The sequence below is a fragment of the Euwallacea fornicatus genome, chromosome 21, assembly GCF_040115645.1.
Source record: "Euwallacea fornicatus isolate EFF26 chromosome 21, ASM4011564v1, whole genome shotgun sequence".
Lineage (NCBI taxonomy): Eukaryota > Metazoa > Arthropoda > Insecta > Coleoptera > Curculionidae > Euwallacea > Euwallacea fornicatus.
This window is the reverse complement of record NC_089561.1, coordinates 1,143,681-1,166,138: the sequence shown is the minus strand read 5'-3', so window position 1 is coordinate 1,166,138 and position 22,458 is coordinate 1,143,681. Positions and strand designations below refer to the sequence as shown.

The following is a 22,458-nucleotide window of genomic DNA, read 5'->3' as shown; positions in this document are numbered from 1 at the left end:
CTCCTGACAGGGCTCCCCTTCGTGGATCCCTGGGAAAGGGTTTTCATGTTTCTACATAATGTTCAACTTAATTCCTGGTTAAATGTTGGATACCCAAGAATATTGAAATTTGCACCACTCAGATGATAAATTATTTTGACAAGGTAGCGAGGATGTTTGAAAGGTTAGGCTAGAACGGAAGTTAGTTCGAACAAATATTATATAACATTCTCTGAATTCTTGTAATTTTTTATAAATGAAGGTAGATCAGAAACTTTCAGAAAGGTCAGTGAGAGCACAGGCGAAAGTATGCTGAAACAGTCGTTAAGAAATTGAGATTTCCACAGTTTAAAAAGTTGTCGTCGAAGGCGGATGGTTTTTTGAAACAAAATTATCTTAAAATCATCAAAATTGATTAGATTTAAAGAAGTTTTCTCTTAATTCCAAGTGTCTGTGGGGTCTACCATTTGTCCAGAAAAAAGTTTTAATGCGACGCTTCCAGGTTTGAGGATTAAATGGAAGTGAAAGCAGCGTTCTGCTAAAAGCATTCTCAGGGCCGCAACCAAGATTGGAACAAGGGACGAAGTAAATGTGCATGAACGTTTTTACTTCGAATTATGCTTAGATTCGCCCTCTGGAAAGTGACATATTGTTGCTATAAGCTTCACGTAATAAATGTTGAAAGCTCCGGTAATTGACCGAAATGCTCTAATCAGCAGCACAACCGAGAACGACGCAGTTTTGCCCGTAGCCACGTGGAAGTGTTTGAAATATAAAATTAAACTAATCCAAGAGCCTTCAGAGAGAGAAAGAGAGAGATAGGGAAGAAATTCTCTTCATTCCCTTGACATTATCTTTCCTTAATTAAATTAAGACGTTCCTGGGTACTCATTATTGAGCATGTTAGCCTTAATACCCTCACAAAAACTGTACCTAGAAAATTCCTAGGCCTTGTTAGTACGATCAGTTCTATTCCAATTATATTGATTTGTGAAGCCTGCATGACACGTTATATCTATGTCCGTTTTAATGACAAAAACTCAACTCGGTTAGTAGTCCATAAGGTGCCTCTGTGGTTTGGTCATGTCATGCGGGTTTGCTCAGACTAACGTTTTATTGAATTTTCACATGTTCCCGTCACCTCAAACCTCTAAAATAAATAATCGCTCACCCAATAAAAACTTCACAAAGCTGGTTCAGTCATTCATTGGCACATAATGATAATACGGATCGCGGCAACATATAAAAATCATCCGTATCGGCCAAAGTGTTGTAGGAATTACTGAAAATAACCAGGGAGGTAGGAGACGGTTTTCATCTGGTAGAAAGAGAGAGAGCTAATGGGCGCGCAACAAGTGGGAGCGAGCGAGGGAGAGAGACGGGCGTGCGTGCGCCCAGTTCTCGTGATATCTGAATATATGCTGACAGGCTCCCAGTGCTATTACGAGCATTCGACCAATGAGCTGTTAGTGCAAACTGTACAGAGTGACGAACCACTCTCGCATTAGTTTCGCTCCTCTTTGATTTTTTGACAGTTTACCTCCATCGTCAGTTTCGAAGTCGCGTCGGGTTTTCCGCGCTCCGCTTCGCAAAGAAGAGACACAACAAGAACGGAATTAAGTGCGACAAAGAGGGTGATTAGAGTGACCAATTAAGTGGGTGAAACTTCAAAAATGCCGCGCTTCAAGACTTGTGTGGTCCGCCATCCGAAGAATTCGGATCGCTTCAATTGACATGTCGGCAATGCCAACAGGTAATTTTCGCCTGTTTCAAGAGCAAAGGAGGAACCTGTTTGGTTCACTGTAGTTCAATGTAGTGCTCAAAATTATCCATGAAATATATGCGCACTCCAATAATAGGCCAGATGTGCAGAGTTAATGTGTCAATTAAAGGCCCTTAGGGTTGCGTTGAAGTATTTGAAAATTTTAAATAAATATGTATAAGTATTAAAGTAGAACATTGCCCGCATTATTTTGAGGCCGTTTACACGTGCCTCGTGAACGAAAAAAATCCAAAGGAAATCTACATCGAAGCAGGAAATCGTGCGCAATATCCTTTATTATTATAAGTTAAGGCGATTTTAATCGAGATTAACTAGTGTGGTGGTGAGAGAAAAAAAATGAGCCTCAGTTATATTGACTGCAGGGGGAAATGGACCTTAATGCGCCAGCGGTTGAAAGTCTGCGAATTTCTTTTTCCGACCTGCACCCTCAAAATCAAATAAAGATAACATGACGGAACGGCGGCTGATGAGAGGGATAAATAACGATGAAAGTGCAAGAGGAGCTCTTAATTGCTCATTTTTTCCCCATTCAGTAATATATCAAAGATAAAGAGGTCTGGCATGAGCAGTTTTACATAGAAAAAAAGGAGGCCATAGAATAAATTTGACCCGGTCATATAGCCTGATAAAAAATGTCAGTAAGCTGATAAAAAATGCTTTCAAGAGGGCGGTTGTCGATACTTTTTAATTCCTATCTGCACACGTGGAAATGAAATCGAAATATTTCAATTCTTTCACAAGTTAATGGTCTGAAATAAATTCTAGTTTTCACCATTTCCTTATCCTCTATCTCTTTCATTACTGTGTGCAACCCCATTTTCTGCGGCTCAAGACATCACTGTCCGCAATTTCTCTTCTTTGGCTTACACATAGACGCTTTTGAGGGTTCCTGTTGCTACCACTTTTTACACACTTAGTCCGTTTACCGCTCTTTTTATAATTCATGTTGAATCTGTTATTGCTGTTATTTACCAGATTTCCAACAAGTTCTCGTATGTTTTCTTGGTTCTTCATTAACCCTCTCCACTGGCTCTTCTAACATAACTTTATTAAAATCATCTCCTTCCTTTTTCAGCGCTCCCCCTTTCCCTTGGCCTTCTTGCGGAGTAGTTATCACGCTTGACTCTCTAACCTTCTAAACTCTAATGGTTTTGCCTTCTTGCCTGTTCACGACTTAACAGCTATTCTCACAAGCTCTTGAAGTCCCCAAAGTGTCCACCGTGTAAACGCACCCTGCGTAAATCATCAGTAATAAACATATTGCCCTTTATCTCTTGAGATTGATTACATAAAAATCTGTTTCATGGTTGAACATTCCTCACTCTGTGAAAGGCAAAGTACTGCTCGAGGAAAAATGCCATAATAACAAACATGATCATTTATATCAGATCAGCAAGACTGAAAATTCCGTAGTGAACAGGTAAGAGCCATACGGTGTGATCGGGAAAACCTCAATAAGAAATGTTACCTTCTGAATTCCTACAAGCCGAGGGAGCTTCTAAGTGGTCAAATAATTGAGATTCTGTGATTTTCTAATATCTCTGGTTTTTGGCACGTAAAAACCGCAAAAATAAAGTACTATCTGGGGCTTGTTGTAATGAGTCAGCGAGGGCTTTTAAACCTAATTTATTTGAGACAGTTATTATCACCCAAAATCGGAAAAAAATCTCTCTGCATTATCGCTTCTAAGCTTTTATACATTTCCCAGGGCCTCTTCAGCAATTTTTAGCGCCACAACACCGATACCCTCAACAGTCCATTATAAAATAAACCTTAATCTAAAGCAGCAAACACTTTCTGCATTTTCCAGCACGTTGAAAGCCTTTTGGACATAATTCCAACATTGAAATTTGTGTGCGGGATTCCATGCTGATTTTTAATTCATTTTCAAGTCTGTTTTGAAGGAAGATTCGAATCGACCTTCCAGGAGAGGAAACGCGATTGAAATCGGATTGAAAACGGGTTTACACGGCAGAATTCAAGACGTTTCCAAAACGTCTTGTGAGAACTGGACTCTGGACTCGGTTTCAAGACACATGTAGTTGTCGCTCATGAAAGGATTATTATCACCTTTTGGACGCTTCCGTATTTTTAAACGACCGTAATGCCGCATTAATATCCGCATATTATTTAACTGATAATAAAACTAAATAACGTTAGTCTTCGTTACAAATCTTTCCTAGGAAGAAAGTTTGATTTCCAAACCGCTGATGATGAAAACAATACCAGAGTATGTGCTTTAGTCTTGATGATATCTTCATAGACTCGGTCTTGCAAAATTAAGCGTTATCTTCGTTTTGGACTCGCTATGAAAGTCTCTTGCAGATTCTGCGATTGTGCACTTACTTAATAAATGATGCCGAAATTGTTCTACCTGAAGAAATATCGCTGGTGGAAACCACAGACGCCAGGGAGAGTCACGTAAATTTTTGACTTTGGTTTCAAGCACTTTGTGATATCAGAGAAATGGCTTCTTCAAAAAAGGAGGAAAGTAATCGATAAGCTTAAGCAGCTGTAAGAATGTCTAGTCCACGAATCAGATGTAGAGAGAGAGAGAGAGATAGAAAGGAAGAAAGAGAAGCCACAGTACCGATAGGTGTCTCAATAGAGTAACAAAATTTAGTTCAGGGGGGCAGGAGGGGGCTGAATTTGAATTTTGAAAAAACTGAAAAATAAATTAAAAACAACATTTTTTGATTGAAAAATTGAGAGTTTCACCTTTCGCCGTTATTTTATACAAAGTGTTCGTGTAAAAAAAATTCAAAACGTTCGCATTGACCCACCACAACACATTTTTCTTATCGATTGCACAACAAACTTCCCTCACTTACAGTTGATAAACATTCAAATAAGTGAATGTACGAGACACTTTTTATTCATTACAAGCGTCTAGTTAACAATTCCGTCACAAATGGTACCGGTCGATTTACATGACGATAACACCAATTGATAAGAGTCGGTAATTGCAACTAATTAATTTCTTTTAGCCCGGCCGATCCAATGCGAAGTTAGTAATGGCCATGGTGTTAATAACAGTGTCTGCAATGGCTGGAACTTGTTCTTACTTAAGATAGTCGAAGCAGATTGTTGCAGCCTGAGATAGTTAGTTGCCTGTATTGAGATCGGTATTTAGGATAAGTCGTATTCTATTTTAAAATTGCGTATCCCGTTGGCGGTAATGGTTAGAACGAAAAGAGAGCAGATATTAATTTGGTCGGAAAAGGGCTCGATTTCAGGTAGGTGGTTAGCGAGGAACAAATTGGGACAAAAAGAGATATCTGAGAGCAAAGCGCCCAAGCCGAAGGTAATCGAGATGTTTTTTTAGTTGGCCACTGTTTGAAGTAATTTATGGAGCTTCGGCTCGAAATTACTGTAATTTTCAAAAGGTTTACTTGCACACTGTGCTTTGGCCCAAGGAAGGTGATGAGAGCAATTGCTGCATTTTTTAAAATAAATTTTGTACGCGTAGACTCCTGAAAACGTACGGGGTGACTGCTGGTATGCGCGAGCACTCCTCCCCGCACCCCTAGAGCGACCTAGAAGAAGTAGATTTAGCATCGTTTTTGCCCCCTAATAGCCCCTTCTTTGCGAAAGCTAGATGCGCAAGCGCCAGCAGCATGAGAGTAATGTCAAATTGGCGGCCGTTCTCCCGGAAATTATGGTAAAATATTTCGGGCATGTACATAGACCATCCGAATGTGCCCGTTGAGAAAAATGGTATTTTTCTAATCATCTCGCCCTGCCGATAACGCAAAGTGGAGCGTCGAAATGCACCACCTCATATCAGGACATACGTCATCAGAACAATTTCTAACACACACGTTTCTATTTCCATCTCTATCCATTTCGGCGATATAGAGCTTCGCAAGATGTCTATTTAAAACGTTTAATTTTACTTAATTAGTTTCACTTTTCTCTAGCCAAAAGCAACTTCTGTTGAAAAGCGAACGTCACGAGGATCATTTCTAGTTAAATATCTCTATATTTAACTGCTTTGAAGATGACGTATCTAGGAGAGAAGTGAAAGAAGTGGCTGAGATACACTTGAATAAAAACGCATATGAATTGCTGCAAGTCCCATTGAGGTTATTGTGCAAGTTGCGCAATTGAGGGAAGAAGATAAATAGGACGAAGACGATGCTCGGGATGAAGGATCTTCGGGGGGGCACTCGTTGGAACAAGCATGGCACCTCAACGAGAGGCTGGAAGAAAAGTGCCTCGTTTCCATTTGGGACTACGAGGATAGCCCTAGAAGTGCCCGACCTGACATATAGACGGTGATTTTTTCGTCAAATATCACAAAGACCTAACCTTAAAAAGCTTATGTTCGAGGGTGCCACGTTGATTTGTGGATCTTTTGAAGCCGGTTTGAGTGAACATTCCTAGGGATTAGTGAACGCGGAGACAATTGGTCATCGATACGTGAGTCAATAGTTTCATTTGAAAAGTCTTCGTCCCTTTAACATTAAACTGGAGTCAGATTTTACTGCGAGGGAATCTGATCCTTCGTTAGCAAGTGTCATATTTAGGTGGCAGACTTTAAACGCGTTCGGACGAACTGCAGCGGTTGACCCAACGAAACTGCAGATTTGACCACTCCAGAAATTGTGGTGAAAATCCACAAAACTGCTTTGGAATTGGGCATTCAGGAAGTACCGTACATCGCATTTTCATCGAAAAAATAGATATGAGAAAACTGCGAGCAAGATGGGTGCTGCGATTACTCACAATTGAACAACAACAGCGCCGTGAGGGTGTTTCAAGGGAGCGTTACGTGAGAGTATAATAAAGCCGGGTTTTTGCGTCGATTCATAACCATGGATGAAACGTGGGTCTATCAGTTCACATCTGAGACGAAGGTGCTTTTAAAACAATGGACTCAAGGGGGAGAATCGGGTCCAAAGAAGGCGAAAACCGTTCCATCTGCAGGAACGATGATGGCGTCGGTTTTTGGAATAATTCTCACTGATTATCCCCTAAAGGAAAAACAATAATTGGAGAATATTACACTACTTAATTTATTGCAGCGTTTGGGCGAAGAAATTACCGAAAAGCGACCGCACTTGGCGAAAAAGAAACTTTCGTTTCATCGGGACAACGCACCAGCCCCCCACTTCCGTCGTCGCAATGGCCAAAATCAATCAACTTAATTTCGAACCTTCGCCTCGTCCGTCCTATTGGCCAGATTTGGCCCCTTCGGATTATTTTCTATTTCCAAACTTCAAAAAGACGACTCGGTAGAAAGAAATTTGCCGACAACTAAGAGATGGAGTCCGAGATGGATGTTCATTTTGAACCATTCGAAGCTTCTCACCATAGAAACGGTATAGAACATCGATGGGAAAAGTGCGTCGATCTCAAAAAGGACGATGTGAAGATGATGTAATGATGAGATGACATATTTTCGATTTTTTTCTTTAGACGTTAGCTGGGGTCGTCTGAGACTGTCCTTGTAAACTTACCTGCGTCTTTCCATGATTATCTCCGCGGTGGCGACGAATACGCAGTTTGCAGCGTGTTCGGGCCGTTCGAGCCCTGCCAAGTTGCTTTCAAAGGGCCAAGGAAAAACGAACTGGAAAAAAGTTAAGAATAATTACTTTTTTAGGCCCATTTCGTGGCATTATTTAGTAAGAGCCACCTGCGGAGCAATAAAGAGACAGTAAACAGCGTAATTGAAAGATCGTGAGTTTAACGGAGGGAAAATGAATGTTCTCGGGTTTATTATAAAAGTTAAAATTATTGTCGGGGACGTTGTAATTTGGTGGCTTGCGGCGTTCCGCCGATTTTCATCGCATTCTGCCGTAACCGCCGAGCCGCCCAACCCGCAGCGACTAATTTATCAATTTTAGCTCCAACTTCGCCGAGATCCTTTTACAGATGGACTTAATCCCATTGGGAAGAATTACTCATGGAGATCGATAAAAAAAAAAATCAAAGTCAACCTCTACATCGGCCTGAAAAAAAAAATCGTAGAGAGAAACAATCTATTTGGATAAACACGCACTCACCCTCAAAAACACTCGATGATTTATGGACCCTCCCGATCGCATTCTACATATACAAAGTTTGGCATAATGAGACATGCATATGCATGGCCCAATCCCCATTGAGAGTGCTCTACAAAGAAGAACCCGAACTGTCAGATCTCTAATTACAACGAAATTTATTGCCAACCCGGCAAAATGTTGCATATTTAAATTAAAAACAATTATTATTCAAATTGATTCCTTATTGGAGAAGCTTCCTACATGCTTATTTATGAAACTTCCAATCAGGATCGGCCTAGCGCAGTTCTTCGGGGAAAGGAACGCGACGGGAGGCTGCTGCAATGGAGACGTTCACCCGAAACCATTTTTTTGAAGAGTCCGAAGACGGCCCCGGGGCCGGCAACTGGAGTGCGTCCAGATCTCTGGCAAGTGCCGGCCACCAGATTCCGTCAGGTTGTCGTAATGGTCGACGCTGTTTCCCTCCCAGTCCGTTCCTGCAATGAAAAAGTACTCGTAAGGTAATCAGTCCAGAAGCGGCTGTTTCGGATTCCAATTAGGAAGGAGCTTTGTGTTTGTCTTAAGCACAATTATGCTGATTGGAAAATAGCCAGCCAGATTAGTTAAACGATCCTCGGTGGGCAGCAGTTAGTACTCATACCTTTATTCCAGTTCTGCCGACTAATTTTACCGATGTTCCGGCAATTAATCACAATTTGAAAATTTGGAAACCCACCAAAACCTAAAGTAAAGCAATTATTTATATCCAGACAGAGTGCTCAGCACGCAAAGAGACACAACCGTGACAAGTGTATTATACGGAGTCTGTTGACAAGATAATGCATCTGCAGTTCTCTGGCGTAATGCATCAAAAAGTAACGGCCGTGATACGAAAACCGGACATTCATCATCTCTTTAATGTGGTCCGTATACGTAACACGAAATAAAAGAGCAAACAATGGGGTGCCCTTCATATATTACGGTTTCTGCTAATGCTGCTGCTGCTGCTGCTGCTGCTGCTGCTGCTGCTGGATATGCTCACATACACCACATAAAAGGGTGGAGTGTAACACAAAAATGTCGTTTCTGCGAAAGCTGAAATTGATAAATTGGACCGTCCACTTCGGGAATTCCTGCTGCTTTTAATAACCACACAAAAATGGTGTTTGTTGCGTAACTTCAAGGCTGCAACATTTTCGTTATTATGTCATCGGGCCTGCAATCGACAATAGCAGATTGTATTATCATAATTTTGCATAAAATATTTCCATCTTGTATGCACAAGGTCTAATGCTAGTTGTGTGAGGCTAGATCGCTTGGAGTTCGGAATTGCCTTTGAGGGATTTTCGTTCGTGTCAGACCTGGCAGGACTATCGATCAAACGTAGACAGCAAATTTCAAGTCAGGCAATGGGAAACCAACCAAACCTAATTTCAAATAATAATTTTACAAAGGTGGAATTAAGATAATGAGATTATGGTTATGGTTGGGGCGGGGGAACGTGCGGAGAGGTCTTAGCAGTGGCGCGCGTACGAAAATTATGAGCGAAGATTTTTGGGTGTTTAGTCCCTTGCACAATCGGAACTTCGACGATTACTCAAGTTAGCCGTCCGTTTATTTTGTCCATTTACCAATATACAAGGCGTTCTATTTAAAAAAAAAAAAAAAAAACACTTAGGCCCGGTTTTATGTTTAACGGTGACAGCGTCGGTTTTGAGTCGCCTTGTACGAGGCAGAACTCCAAGAAAACAGACACATGCTTTATTTTATTTATAGAGGCCGAAATCCTCGATATAGCAGACAATATTGTTAAATTGTAAATCACAAAATTCACTGGATAACACGTTCATTTTTGCGAAAAGTAAAAAGGGAATGGAGCTCGAAAAAAAAAATGTCAACTTTCCAAATCACCCTGTGAAATAAAAATCGATCAATTTAGCCCTGAAGCGATGAAATGATAATATGTATTTTGTTGCACAAAAATGCGGAATCGGATTTATTATCATTTTGCCAGAGCTAATAGAAATCCACCGAGACCCCCCCTACGGAATTCGAAATGATAACGCAATGAACGATCAGTATCCTTCATATTCCTTGTGTCTTCCCGTCATAATTGCCTTAAGCGTACTTTTCCAATTTCGTCCCTTTCCCCGTTTGATAGCGATAGTGATCTTTGTGATTCACAACGCGTAAAAGTTGTATCCTTTGCTGCAGTGCCTAGAAGGATTCCTCGTTCGAGGTTTTTAGCGCCCGCTCTAACTCTATTCGGTTAGAGGCAGTTTAATGATACGTCACAGTAAGAAGCTGCGATCTCTTACGAAAACCTCATACCGGTTTCGCCTGCTTTGAAAGATCAAAAGGATGTATTATTCATGGGAAATAAATGTACGGGGCGTCCAAGATTCAACATTACAGTCATACCCCTGTAAATAGAGACACGAAAAATCATACGGAAGGTGTAGGGTGCGTTTAGAGCTACGTGAAGCATAATTATTTTTTTTATACGGTGTGTGCGGAAAATAAGTAAACATTTGTTTTTTCAAATGGAACCCCCTAAATATTCGTCAATTTGCCGACTTCTGCTTGAATTAAAGGCACTTTTCATCTAAAGGACGTGTGGTTTACAATCAACGATTGACCAATTATGACAATCCTTCAACAAATTTCTGAATTTATTTAGAACTTACAAAAAACATTGAACAAAATCAAGTATGTGTCCATTTGTACATACAGGTGGTGCACAGATGAGAGTGCACGGGAATCTCGTAAACCATAAGAGATAGGAGAGTGGTTAAATTCAAGAAAAGTTGCGTCTTTCCGTGTTCTGTAAAATCGTATTTCTGAATTTAATAAAATCCGAATGTATCCGAAGTTATTTGAGAAATTTTCGCGATTGCTTTTTTACTGTTTTTTTTTAATTTTATTTCAAAAAGTATGTTGAAATAAATTTGACGTTCTCGTTGCCACTTTCTTTCCTCTGCAAAATGGTGCTTTGAGACTCCATCCGGCGTTTCGTCTCTTCGAAACCGTCGTCAACTTTGTTTTTTTAAATAGTCAACAAATTTCGTTTCGCGCTCAGTAAATTCTGCTTTTTTTTCTAAATCCAGCGATACGTCACCCTTAGACGAGGAAATAAATACAAAAAAAAATCGTTTGATATTATTTTTTATGTCTCAAATTCTCTCAACATAAATAAAATTAGTTAATTTCGTCCATGACATTATTTGAAATTTCTGACGTTATTTTTCTAATTGTAAGTCGAACTGCAATCATCAACTCACCGTTTCGTAGTCTTACGGTTAATTTCATTTTTAGGGAATCCCCAAAAGAAAACGTCAATTGGTGTAATATCGGGAGATTACGGTGGCCAATTTATGGGACCGTTAGTAAAAATTAAACTACCTTAAAAACAGCCTATTAAATATTCAGTAGTATATTCAGGGTCAGTTATGAGGAGCCCCATCTTGTTTTCGAACATTAACGGTCACTGCTCAAGGAGGGTCGTCCGGAATATTTTCACTTTGTTTTTTTTTTTAAATGGTCCATTTCTTCCAGAATTTAGAGCTTCCTCATAAATTATGGGTGCAACGAATCGTGTTCCCAAAATACCACACCACACATTAAATCCAAAGCGCTGTTGATATCTGGATGTTTGAGTGCGAGTTTCGTTTTTCGTTGTCCAATAATGATGATTTTTTCAACTAAAGTCGCCGTTGTTTGAACAAAAATGCCCACGGCTATACACAAAATCTGATAAGAAAAATGATAATCTTCACGGCGTTGTCTGTAGTAAAGCATTCGCCCAAAATTCTTCTACGCTCGAAGTCTGCAAGAAGCAAACCTTGAGAGATGTGATAATCGTAAGGGTGGTAGGTATCTTTGCTCATGAGGACCGGCACGGTCATTTTTAATACTTCGAAGACTTATGGTATTACTTTCTTCAATCGCCAGAAAAACAGCAATTTCCTGGTCAACTCAAGTTCTTTTTGGCGATGCAAATTGGCTTGTTGTGAACGAGTCATGTTCTTTCAAATTCGTAACCGAAAATCGACCGGTCCGGTCGACGTCGTCCGGGATATTTTTGAAAATATCGCTTCTCGATTTGGTGCAGTTTTTACGATTTTCCATATAAGAGCAAAGCGCATGAAATTTCTGTTCATTGTAATAATTTTCCATTGGCTTCGAATCCACTGCACGAAATTACCACACAAATCAACGACTGTTAAATAACGATACCGAACTATGATTGACAAGTATTGACCGTAACTAGGTGACAGATGTACACAAATTATTTCAATTTTTTCGGACCGAGCCGTTCAATAAATCCTGGCTGTGATGTTGTACCGTTGAATTCAGGAAAACGTCGAATTTACTGAGCGCGAAATAAAATTTGCTGACTATATAAAAAAAAAAAAAACAAAGTTGATGGTGGCTTTCGAAGAGGCGAAACGTCGCGTCGACCAGAGAGGCGCGACTTCTTTCGAATTTAACCGCCTCCCCGTCTCTTGTGGTTCACGAGATTCCCGTAGAGTGCATTCGCATCCGGGACAGCCTGTACGTTATAAAATAGCTTCCCGTATAATAGTTAAGCGTACGTCACTAAGCGCAGCTGCCCAGCAGCTAAATACGTAACTGCATTATGTGGGTGGTAATTAGCCGTACTTCCGCTCGTCAGGAAGTCTTCGCTATGCCATGCCAAGTTGGCACTTACGACTCAATGTAAATAATTAAAAAACTAATTAATTCCAACCCACCCCGAAAATTATAATTTGCGCTTTCAGAGCCACGGTCGGAAATATTGTTCTGCGGTTTGGTAACGTTCGACCGATCCGAACAATTAATTCATTGGTAAATGGATATCGGCCATGAATGATTTACGGCCGCATTTGCGACTATTATGTTTGAATTATAATTTAAATACCCATGGTGTTAGCGGCTTTAGCATTCAATTCTCTATGATTTTAGAAATTACTACTATCTCTTGACGAAAAAACCCGTCCTCCATGTCACTTTTCTGTTACAATAATTACAATAAACAATCGCTTAGGTCAATGCCGCACGTAATTAGCGAGGAAAATGCGACAACATGAAAAATATGTTGTTTACACCAGATAGGTGTGAAAGTCGACACACTCGATAGTCTATTGTAGGCTTGGAGTCCGTACTATTTTGCGGAGTGGAAAGCGGTTCGACGAAGCCCAATTAACCACATAAACCAGAAATAACAAATTGCCACAATTAAGGAACGATACGTATACATTAGGCCGAAAACCATGCGTGATTTCCTTACGAGGTTTGGAGTTTTGCTTGTTTTAACCCCACCTCTACCCTTTGTACCGTGCAAGCCCTAACTCGAACCCACCTGCTGGCTGAGACTGCCCTTTGACACGCAAGGCTCAGGAGCGTATCAAAATTCGAGTTGTTTCTCGAGCCGGCTTAAAAATCAAAGCCGATTTACCCCGCGGAACCGGGCAGAGCGCTGTGTCCCCGGATGTCGTTTTAACATTTCGGTGTTGTTAAATAGTTCGAAAGTTGGCTCATCTAAGGTGGGGTTCCCACGGTGCGGTACCGGACCAGGTCGCGCTGTTCCGGCGTCGCGGGTGCGTAGCGTCCGACCGAAATGCGTTCGTGCCGATTATCTGCGATTTTCAATCGTAGTTCGTCGGGCCAAAGATTGATGGCGGCTTCGAGTTTGTCAGATCTTGGATTTGTCAACCGTTTCCCGGGTTTGCTCCCCGTGCGCAGGAGCCTCCAGGCTATCACCCCGTTCCCCTTCCTCGTTCCTCTTGACTGAGACTATAATAAGAACAACTTGTCTATGCATGAGAACGGTCCTATAAGCACATTAGCATGTGGTTGCTGTACATAATAGAACCGTTCAAGCTAATCTGTATACTATTACAACATAATTTTAATTTCACTGAGGCAAAGAAGTAAATGTTGGCGTGCTCGCGAGAAATTTACTGAGAGAAAATTACACGTTAATAATTACACCTTAGAAAGCCGAGGTACACAATAATTATGAAATTTAATTACTTCCGAAAGCCAATTTCACTGTTTAGGCCTGAGAACAAGTGGGACAAATATAGATAAGGCAACATTGCGCCCTCACACAATCATTGAGGTCTAGGACGACGGTTAAAGCGGGGACGATTTATGGCCTTCGAGGTACTATAAAAGACACCTTTCCAAACAAAACCATTATCTGGTCTGACCCAATTTCCTTCGGAAATTGAAGAATAAAAGTTACCGAAGATTATGCAAAACACAAAAGGTCAAACAACTTAAACATCTATGCGGGGAGCGCTTTATGAGAATTAGAAAGTTCCCCTGGTTTCGGAAGTTTTACCTGAGTTGCACAAGAAGTGTTAAGTGCCCAAGTTTACTTTTAACGTGGCCGTCCGAATGACGCATATATGAGCCGTCACTGATTAATGACGGTTCTTAAATCTGGCCTATCAGGAGGAGCTAACAGAGCAGCCATCGAGGTTCGGAGGATTGAGTTACCCGACTGGTGTTATTTTAAACACCGGGAGTTGATGGTCTTTTAATGTCTTTATCTAGGTTTGTTGTCTTGAAAAATTACTTTCGGGCGTGATATTTGGCTGGTTAGTTTTTGGGACTGAGAGGTAAAGGGAATCAAGTGTCATCCATCAGGAAGAATTATGACGACGTTTTATCGGAGAATGGGTTTTGGGCAAATCGCCATCCGCTGCCGAATCAGCAGCCCTCAACTCATGTGGACTGGACCGATAATTACACCCTGTCTGCCGCAAGGGCCTATCCAGAACTATTTTTTTATTTAGATAATTTATCGCTCTTTCAAGAAGGCGCTTCCACTCTGAATAAATTCGTCCCACTTGCCCATGAGAGCCAATAAATCGAATTAAAAGCAGAATTCCCACTGGTGCAGTATAAATATTAGTGACACTATTTACACATCATAATATCAAAACCATATTGCTAATAATTCCATTCAACATTTCGACACATGATTATTTAAACACGCTCGAGGCTTCCCAAAATAGTGTGCAGATAGACAGATGAAATGTTTATTTATTCGCTGTTTAATAAGAAACAAATATATACAGTATATTGACTTATGGACGCCTTGCTTGGGTTCACCCGTACCTACGCTCCTGCTTTGGCAGAATATATTTTTTTTAATTTAATGACAAAGCACCGGAAAGTTCTTGATTAAGCGGGTTGGGGTCAGTGCGGGCGACTTCGCGACCGCAATTCCGGAAATTCTTCATTGAAAATTCTTGGGAGGAATGTGTTATAGTAAACGCTAAGCAATTTTCAGCGATAAATCCTCCTTAACAAAATTTATTAAATTATTTTCGGATTGCTGTTAACTGTCTGCTTGAAAATCGGAGTCGCGCGATTTAAGGCTGGTATCATCAGTCACATCTTAATGAGGCATCCTAAAAATGCCTGTGATCTTTCGAGTGTTGTGTTTCAACTCTGGGTTCGCCATATTTTTAGATTTTTATGACATAAGAAAAAATAACTAAGGTCTGGTGAATTGAGCAACTGTTTTTTGGTGCAAGCAAGGAGGGGGAGGTCTGTTGGTTATTTTCAATTTTTGTTGGCAAACTGAGGGGAAACGTTCTCCAGCCGCACGCGGATTGGTTTCGAAAAGAACTGGTTAACATGGGATTAAAATCCAAAAAGAAATCCTTCGAAAAATCGACAATTCAGTTAGGTTCCAATAAAGGATTCCAGTCCAAAGGCCCCTTATCCTTGCCGTTTTGCATAATCAAAATTCCGGCAGAGCGAAGTGGGGGAATCGGTAAATTCTCTCTTTAAATTCACCTTTCATGAATTGGGAATTTTTAGGGAAATTATCCGCATTCTGTTTTTTTTTGCGATTGTCCTCAAACCTCGCGATTCTCCCTGAAAGTCGGCTGGAAAAAATCAAAACTGCAGCTTATGCGAGTTCAAGCGAGAGGGCACAAAACCGCATGGGCTTCAGTCATCACCGCTTCCTTTCCTCTTATCAAAATTTCCTCTCACAAAAAAATTGCGCAAACCAGAAACATCCATTGTGTAAACCTCCAATATATAATTGAAAGTTTGACCCAACCATATCTCCTAGAATTCAATCCGATCAAATTTATGGCGAGCTGAAGCCATCGCCCGTTAGACAGGAGCCATGATGATGGATGGCAGCCATGATTGTTTTGAATTTTTCCCTTTGCCCGAATAGGGCAAACCCCACCCTTCTCTCCACCCTTCAGTCAATCATTCCTACTTTCAGCCTGCCCTTAGCCCCCCACTGTTCCTTTCGAATCTCGCAGTTTTCGCATGGCTCGGACTATAACTACAACGTCACTGAACTAGCCTCTCAATTGATAATCGTTTGTGTTTTTTGGCGAGCTTTGACTGGATGAACGGCTTTGCCGAATGTTAAAAAACGAAGTGGATAATGTGAGCGTGAGTGGGAAGAGCGACTGATGCTAAAACTCCTCTTGGCAAATGGATTTAAAGTGCCTATTCTGCCATCTCGGGGTGATGAACGGCAGTTTTGACCTCGAAAAGAATTTACGTTGCTTGCACGTGGTTTGAAGCAGCCACGTGGATTTGTTTAATAGTTTATGGCCCGTTTGATAGATGGTGGTGATGTCGCGCGGGAAGGTTTGAACCGTTTTATGAACTCTCTGTGCTCAATATTTGCTCTATGCCTATTTGCAATTGTTCTTAACAGTAAATGTTTTTTCTTTTCAGGTGAGAAGCTTTAATCTCTGGGCGAAGTAAGAAATGATGAAAGTAAGTTGAATGACGAATTATAATATACCTAATATACCCACGCTTAATAAATATTAATATTTCAAGAATTATTAGTCAGCTCATAAAGCAGCCAAAGAATTCATTTATAAACAAAAATGTGCTGCTGTCTAGAATTTCAATAGAATATTCTTTGAAGGCATCCTTTGGACCCAGACAACCTGTCGGCGTATGATTGCGAGGGGCACGTTGGGTGAATATTTATGTATTATATGTCCAGGTCGATACAGAATGGAATAATTGCATTAAACAACTGCTTACTTACTTGGAAGCTTTGTGAAAATTTTGAGAATAAAGACTCGGTCACATCTCATAACGATAAAACCGTTGCTAATGTTAAGCTGGATATAATTCCACCACAATCTTTTGAATATCAAAAGTGTCTCGATTAATTTCATTAACGATGCTGAGAGTTTCGCGGCCTCCGCGCCTGTTGATGTCTCTGAGACTCCAATGATCGAAAAGGCGATGGGAACAGCAACCCCAGTTATGATTCCTTCACTGATAAGCACATAATCCAAAATCCACAGTTCTGACGGCCAAAATGACCTTTATGGACTAAATGGTGGATGCAAGCTTTATAGTGCCTTTCGATATGACCAAATCGATGACCTCTAATGGTTTTATTAATTCCTCGACTACTCAACTTTAATATTCTCGTTATCAGAGTAAACGTCGCTAACGAAATGCGGAGGGCATCAAAGGTCAGCCCATAAATCAGTTACCCCACACGTTAAAAAATAACAAATTCTAGTGATAGCCGCGCTTATTAGGAGATAGTGGTGATCCTCGAACGTATGCAAAGCTTGGTGCCTACGTGTAGAATTGCATGGGGAAGACTTGAATTTTTTGGTGATAAGAGCTTAAGTAAAAATTCGTCGCAACTAATTTGACACGAAACAGACGCAAACGTGCATTGTATTCATTGAACCAGCCGATAGTGGCCACCGCTGCTGTGATTTACTGCTTTGCATATCGGACGACCATTGAAATGCAATTGAAATCGATCGCTTTAATCTCCCATGATGAAAGCATTTATCATTCCCCTTCGCTTCAATCTGGGCAGAATTTGCACCCGAAATTGTAGGTACTTATATTACGAAAAAGCTGTAAATTAAGCTCTATTTACTAATCGACCTGAGAGATCTAAATTAGATTCTCAGCCAGCATACAGCGATAGCATCTAGAAGCAGGAATTTCGTATATAACTTCATAGAATCCGAGAGGTCTTTGTTTTTAGGCCCACTTCCAAGAACACTTCAATAACCGTCCATAGAAAGCTCATACATACATCATGGAACTGGTCTGACATTAATGCTCATGTCAAGCATTTTTCTTGACCTTTCGCCTCGATTCGTAATCTTGGGAATGTTTTTATGGACTCAGTCGTGTTAGATGCTAAAGATAAGGCTTGTATGTACAATTTTGAGAAACTTGCCCGGTTGCTCAAGAGACATTGCTTTTTATGTGCTGTTACAACATCCAAGAATTATTAATAAGACTTGGAAGTTCAACCCGAAAGTTCGCATTTCAATAAGAGCGGGTCTGTGGGCAATAAATTTATCGGCTGCCGGCACTTTTGTGTAGTTGTGTTAAATCTGAATTGTAATCGGGAGAGCGGAAGTACCGGGAAAGTGCAGAGAAACGCCCGGATTTATCTCGCTTCCGGTACCGGACCCGGGCACAGATTGTTTTCTGATTTAGGTCCATTTAAATTCCGGGCTAATCGCCCTATCAGTTGACCTTTGTTCTTTGGAATTTCTGCCCCATTTTCGTTTGCAGCGCAGAAGCGGTCTGCAGTCACCGTCAACTTCCTTATAAGACTTGGCTATGCCGTTCGCTCAATTGGTCATATAAAATCCTGTCACTCGTAACGGTGAAAAGGAATCTGCAGTCGAATTTGGACCATGGACATCTTTTTTAACGGCCTTTAAAGATAGCTGTATTACCGACATTTTGCCTGATGGGTCTGTAAAAAGTTGGACTATTACCCGTTAGGGGCGTACAAATCGACTTGATGGTATCGACACGGAAGGCCTTTCAGCCCAAACCGGTCTCCGGTCGGTTTTCGAGATATCTCAGCGTTACAATGTAACATATATAGGAAGAGGATTATCGCGCATAAATCTGACAGGATGTTTAAATTAAGACGATACAATCGTTATCTCTTATGCTGAAGAAACTTACTCAATGCGTCATCAATTCATTTAATAACTCGGAGAGTGATTAAAATAATGTTTAATTCATTAGTTTTAATTACGCTTTGCATGTTGTTAGTCGCCATGTTAATGCTGCAGATGATGGTGGTAGCGGTTTAACTGGAGAAATTTATTTTTATACCCATGACTATCTGTAACAGGGTTCTCCCATGAAGTGCGGCGAAAATCACTAATATTAATATTCCCCCTAAATTTGAGGTTCAACGAATGTGATTTATAAGCCCTCCGACTCCATGAATACCTAATAAAGACCGGGAGCTATGTGATTTTCGTCATTTCCCATTCCGTTTCTGAGATATTGATTGTTTACTGCTATGGAGCTTCGCACCATTCCAAAGGTACACACACATGAAAGCATGGGCGGAGGAAATTTCTCTCTCATTCCTAGAAACTAAATTAAGACTTTCAGATGAATATCCCGGAAGCTTTCTAATCTCCCAGGGACTCCCTATTGAAGAGAATGTTTACTTAGGCGTAAGGGAAAGTGATTGCATCGGTTCGCTTTTTGTTCCGTCCTGGATGTGGGGCTATTTGTCAAGCTAAAAGGTTCCGCACTCGCACACACATGTAATTCGTTAGGGGCAGCCATTGTGACGCCAATGGCATGACTGGGCTTTTTTTGTCGGAATCGTTTTTTTTTTCTCTTGGGATGTCATAGGCGTACGTTTGCTCTTAGCTCAACAAGCGCCGAACTGCCCCATTCGAGGTTCCTTCGTCGATTGGAGGCATTCGAGGGGACGCGAAAGCATCTCAGAAACTACAGGAAAAACTACAACCCGGTTTGTACAGGCCCATGGAGCGCGACAATTTGAACTTCCATCCGGTTACGCCTCAGGGATTCAATCAGTGAGAATGTCAATAACAAAGCATAAAACCTGAACTGCGTTTACAAGAGACAAATCATAATGAGCTTGTAACCCAAAAACAGCCGTTTAAGAAATGAAACAATTAAAATGCCAAATTTGCTGGCATTTACTGTTTTTTTCCCTCGTTAATTGCTGTTCTTGATGAGGTGCTCTTATCACCTCGTCTCCTCTGTCCTCAACCACGGATAATCATCGGGTTGGAGTCGCAAGTCCTCAGACGTTAATTTGTTCTTAAGGAATTTGACTGCCGTAAAATCACGTCAATCAATAAGTTTTAGGTCAGTTCGTGGCGCAAATAGGTCTAATTAAAGTGGGAATTTTATTATAATTGTGGTCTTTCAGTTCGTCAAACTTGTGTGAAATATTCTTTCATAATAGCAGATACCGGTACCTCCTCCTTTGTATATTTCCGTTTTCTTTGCAGTAGTTTCCGCTTAATAATACTCAAGGTGCTTCACCGAACATGTGTTTTCAAAAGGCCACTGCCCATCTCTCTTAGTATCACATTCACGTGTTCTTTTTTCCTCAGTTCTATTGTTTATGATCGCAGCATAAATTAAACCATCCCATTGTCTCCTGCGGCCAATAAATCAAAATTCAGTAGATTCGACGCCAATGACGTTTTTACTCTCCCATCTACCATCAGCAGTAGCAGACATGTTTTGATGTACCCTGTGTGTGCTCTTCTCTCCCGCTTTTTGTTTTCACTTCCTGGCCTGGATTTATGGGCGACGGGAGAGTTGAACACTGACGGCGTCCCGGATTTGATATATTTCATCCCTAAAAGTGAAAACTTTCAAAACCTGAGGGTTAGCTTAATTGATACGCCGATCATCCCAACCCCTTATGCATAATTAGGAAAAGTCTGATGTGTATTCCAGTCCGACCGGTTTCCATTCAAGCCTGCATTAATTGGGTGAAGCTTGAAATGAGATTTGCATGTAAATAGTGAGGGAACCCCGCGGGGAGGCAACTTTTAATTTAATCAAAGAACTTGGCACTCCGGGGTGTGTTTTGAACGGAAAGCAAGGGTGAGGTGTAAATGGCGTCGGTTTCAGCGGTGCGACGGCCGTCGGAGCTGGGGAACAATTAATATTCGTACGACCGGTAAAACAATGCGGGAATTGTCCTCGACAATGGCGCCAGAAATATATTTGCCTATGATACATACAGCTATTTCATTAAAATTCAATTTTGCAGAGACGAATTGAATCTGCGGGTACACAGAAATTGGACATTAGAGTGATCTTGAACTTTTGAAACTGTAAGAGTCTGTGGAACCTCCATTTGAAAAACACCTCCGATCGCGAAAACAAGTGCCAATATAGTTCGGTATCTCAGAAACTTGTAGAGATACTAAACTGGATGTAAACTGGACGAATTTCACCATATTTTCACAAATCGATCGTGGTTAGTTTCGCGTACGGCGCCTTCGCCATTGTGGACAGATCTGCGTTTAAACAAGTTAATGATCTTTGGAACCACCTTCCTAGTTCAAATAGTTATTTTGCGGTTCATCCCGATCTCAGGCATTCTGCATTCGGCCAGGAACCTGCCTGGATGAAACCTTCGATTTTTCGACCTCCCATCGATTGGTATGGACCCTCTCCATTAATCCCCTTCACTGGAATTTCCATCTAATTTTGTTTAAAGCTTGTGATAAATAGAACAAAACAGTTTCAACTCTCCCAAACACGATTAAACTGAACCCGTCGCGAAGTTATTCCCGAGCCGATTAGTCAGATGCCAGTGCGGCATCCGAGCCCTCTCATAGTTGGCAAAAGAATTTCAATAGATCGTGAAAATGCCAATTAATCTCGATCAGGGACTGACAAAAATTCATTGGTTTCGGAAACAACAACCATGGCTAACTAAAAGCAAGTGTTCCAATCCCGGACACATCTGGATATTGAGCGTGAAACCTAATTATGAAGTTCCATTTTACATCATGTGTCATTCATTTTGTCAGACAGAGTTTTCTGATTTTTAAACACAGTTGACTCTCGGTGATCGCAATGTAAACATGGTCAGGTGAACTTGCGTCACCATTTGGTGATAAAGTGCACAGTGTTGCAGCTCTGTACCAGCGTGCAACAATTGCCTTAAATTAGACTAATCACGCTAGGCGTCTCGTTGCAAAATATTTGACGCCTCATAAACATTACTTCGTCCATAATTCTCTCAATTAATACCATGCAGGAAAACCCGAAAGACACTAACGCATCGTTTTCCTTGTTTCAGGGCTTTATGACAGTAGTTTTTTGTGTTGCTGGCTAAGGAAGATTCGCGCACGTGGTGGTACCCTTCAAAATTAGTGCTCGTCTAGTGCGTTCAAAGTGCCGTCTGATGTGATACCAGTGCACACCCGAAAGTTCGTTAAAAATTCTGTGATCCAAACTCGAAATTAGTAGCATGAGTTCGTATTTCGCCAACTACATGCCGGACATGCGAAATGGAGGTGTCGTCTCAGCGGAACACCAGCAACATCACTATGGACAGGTACCTCAAGGTGGTGGAGCCGTGCAGACCGATGCCTCGGCGTGTGCGGGGGATCCTTCGGTGGTGGGGCTCCGACAGGGAATACCACCTCATCACTATGGGGGGCCGCCGGCTGCGGGGCAGCCACCCCAGGGGATGCCCTATCCACGGTTTCCACCCTACGACCGAATGGATATTAGGAATGCTGGATATTACAATGCGCAGCAAATGGACGGAAGTCAAGGTAACTTTCACTATTTTTTTAACCCTACGAAACCTCTATAATTGGGGGACAGTTATCAGGTTAGTTTGAGTTAGAGACGTGAAATTAAGCTCTTGATTATCACTTCCGTGGACAC

General features: G+C 41.2%; 1 protein-coding gene across 14 annotated transcripts in view; it reads left to right on the top strand.

Moving 5' to 3' along the window:
• The window catches only part of Antp (Antennapedia), a 123,497-nt gene that overhangs the window by 86,959 nt on the left and 14,080 nt on the right, over positions 1 to 22,458 (top strand). For 8 of the 14 annotated variants that reach the window (XM_066294797.1, XM_066294791.1, XM_066294790.1 and 5 more), the window contains 2 exons: positions 16,477 to 16,518; positions 21,863 to 22,343. In XM_066294797.1, the coding sequence (XP_066150894.1) occupies positions 22,034 to 22,343 (310 nt within the window). In that variant the 5' untranslated portion in view covers positions 16,477 to 16,518; positions 21,863 to 22,033. Of the gene's footprint in view, positions 1 to 1,407; positions 1,733 to 16,476; positions 16,519 to 21,862; positions 22,344 to 22,458 lie in introns of those variants that run through there. The other 6 variants (XM_066294800.1, XM_066294798.1, XM_066294789.1 and 3 more) reach the window with 3 other exon arrangements.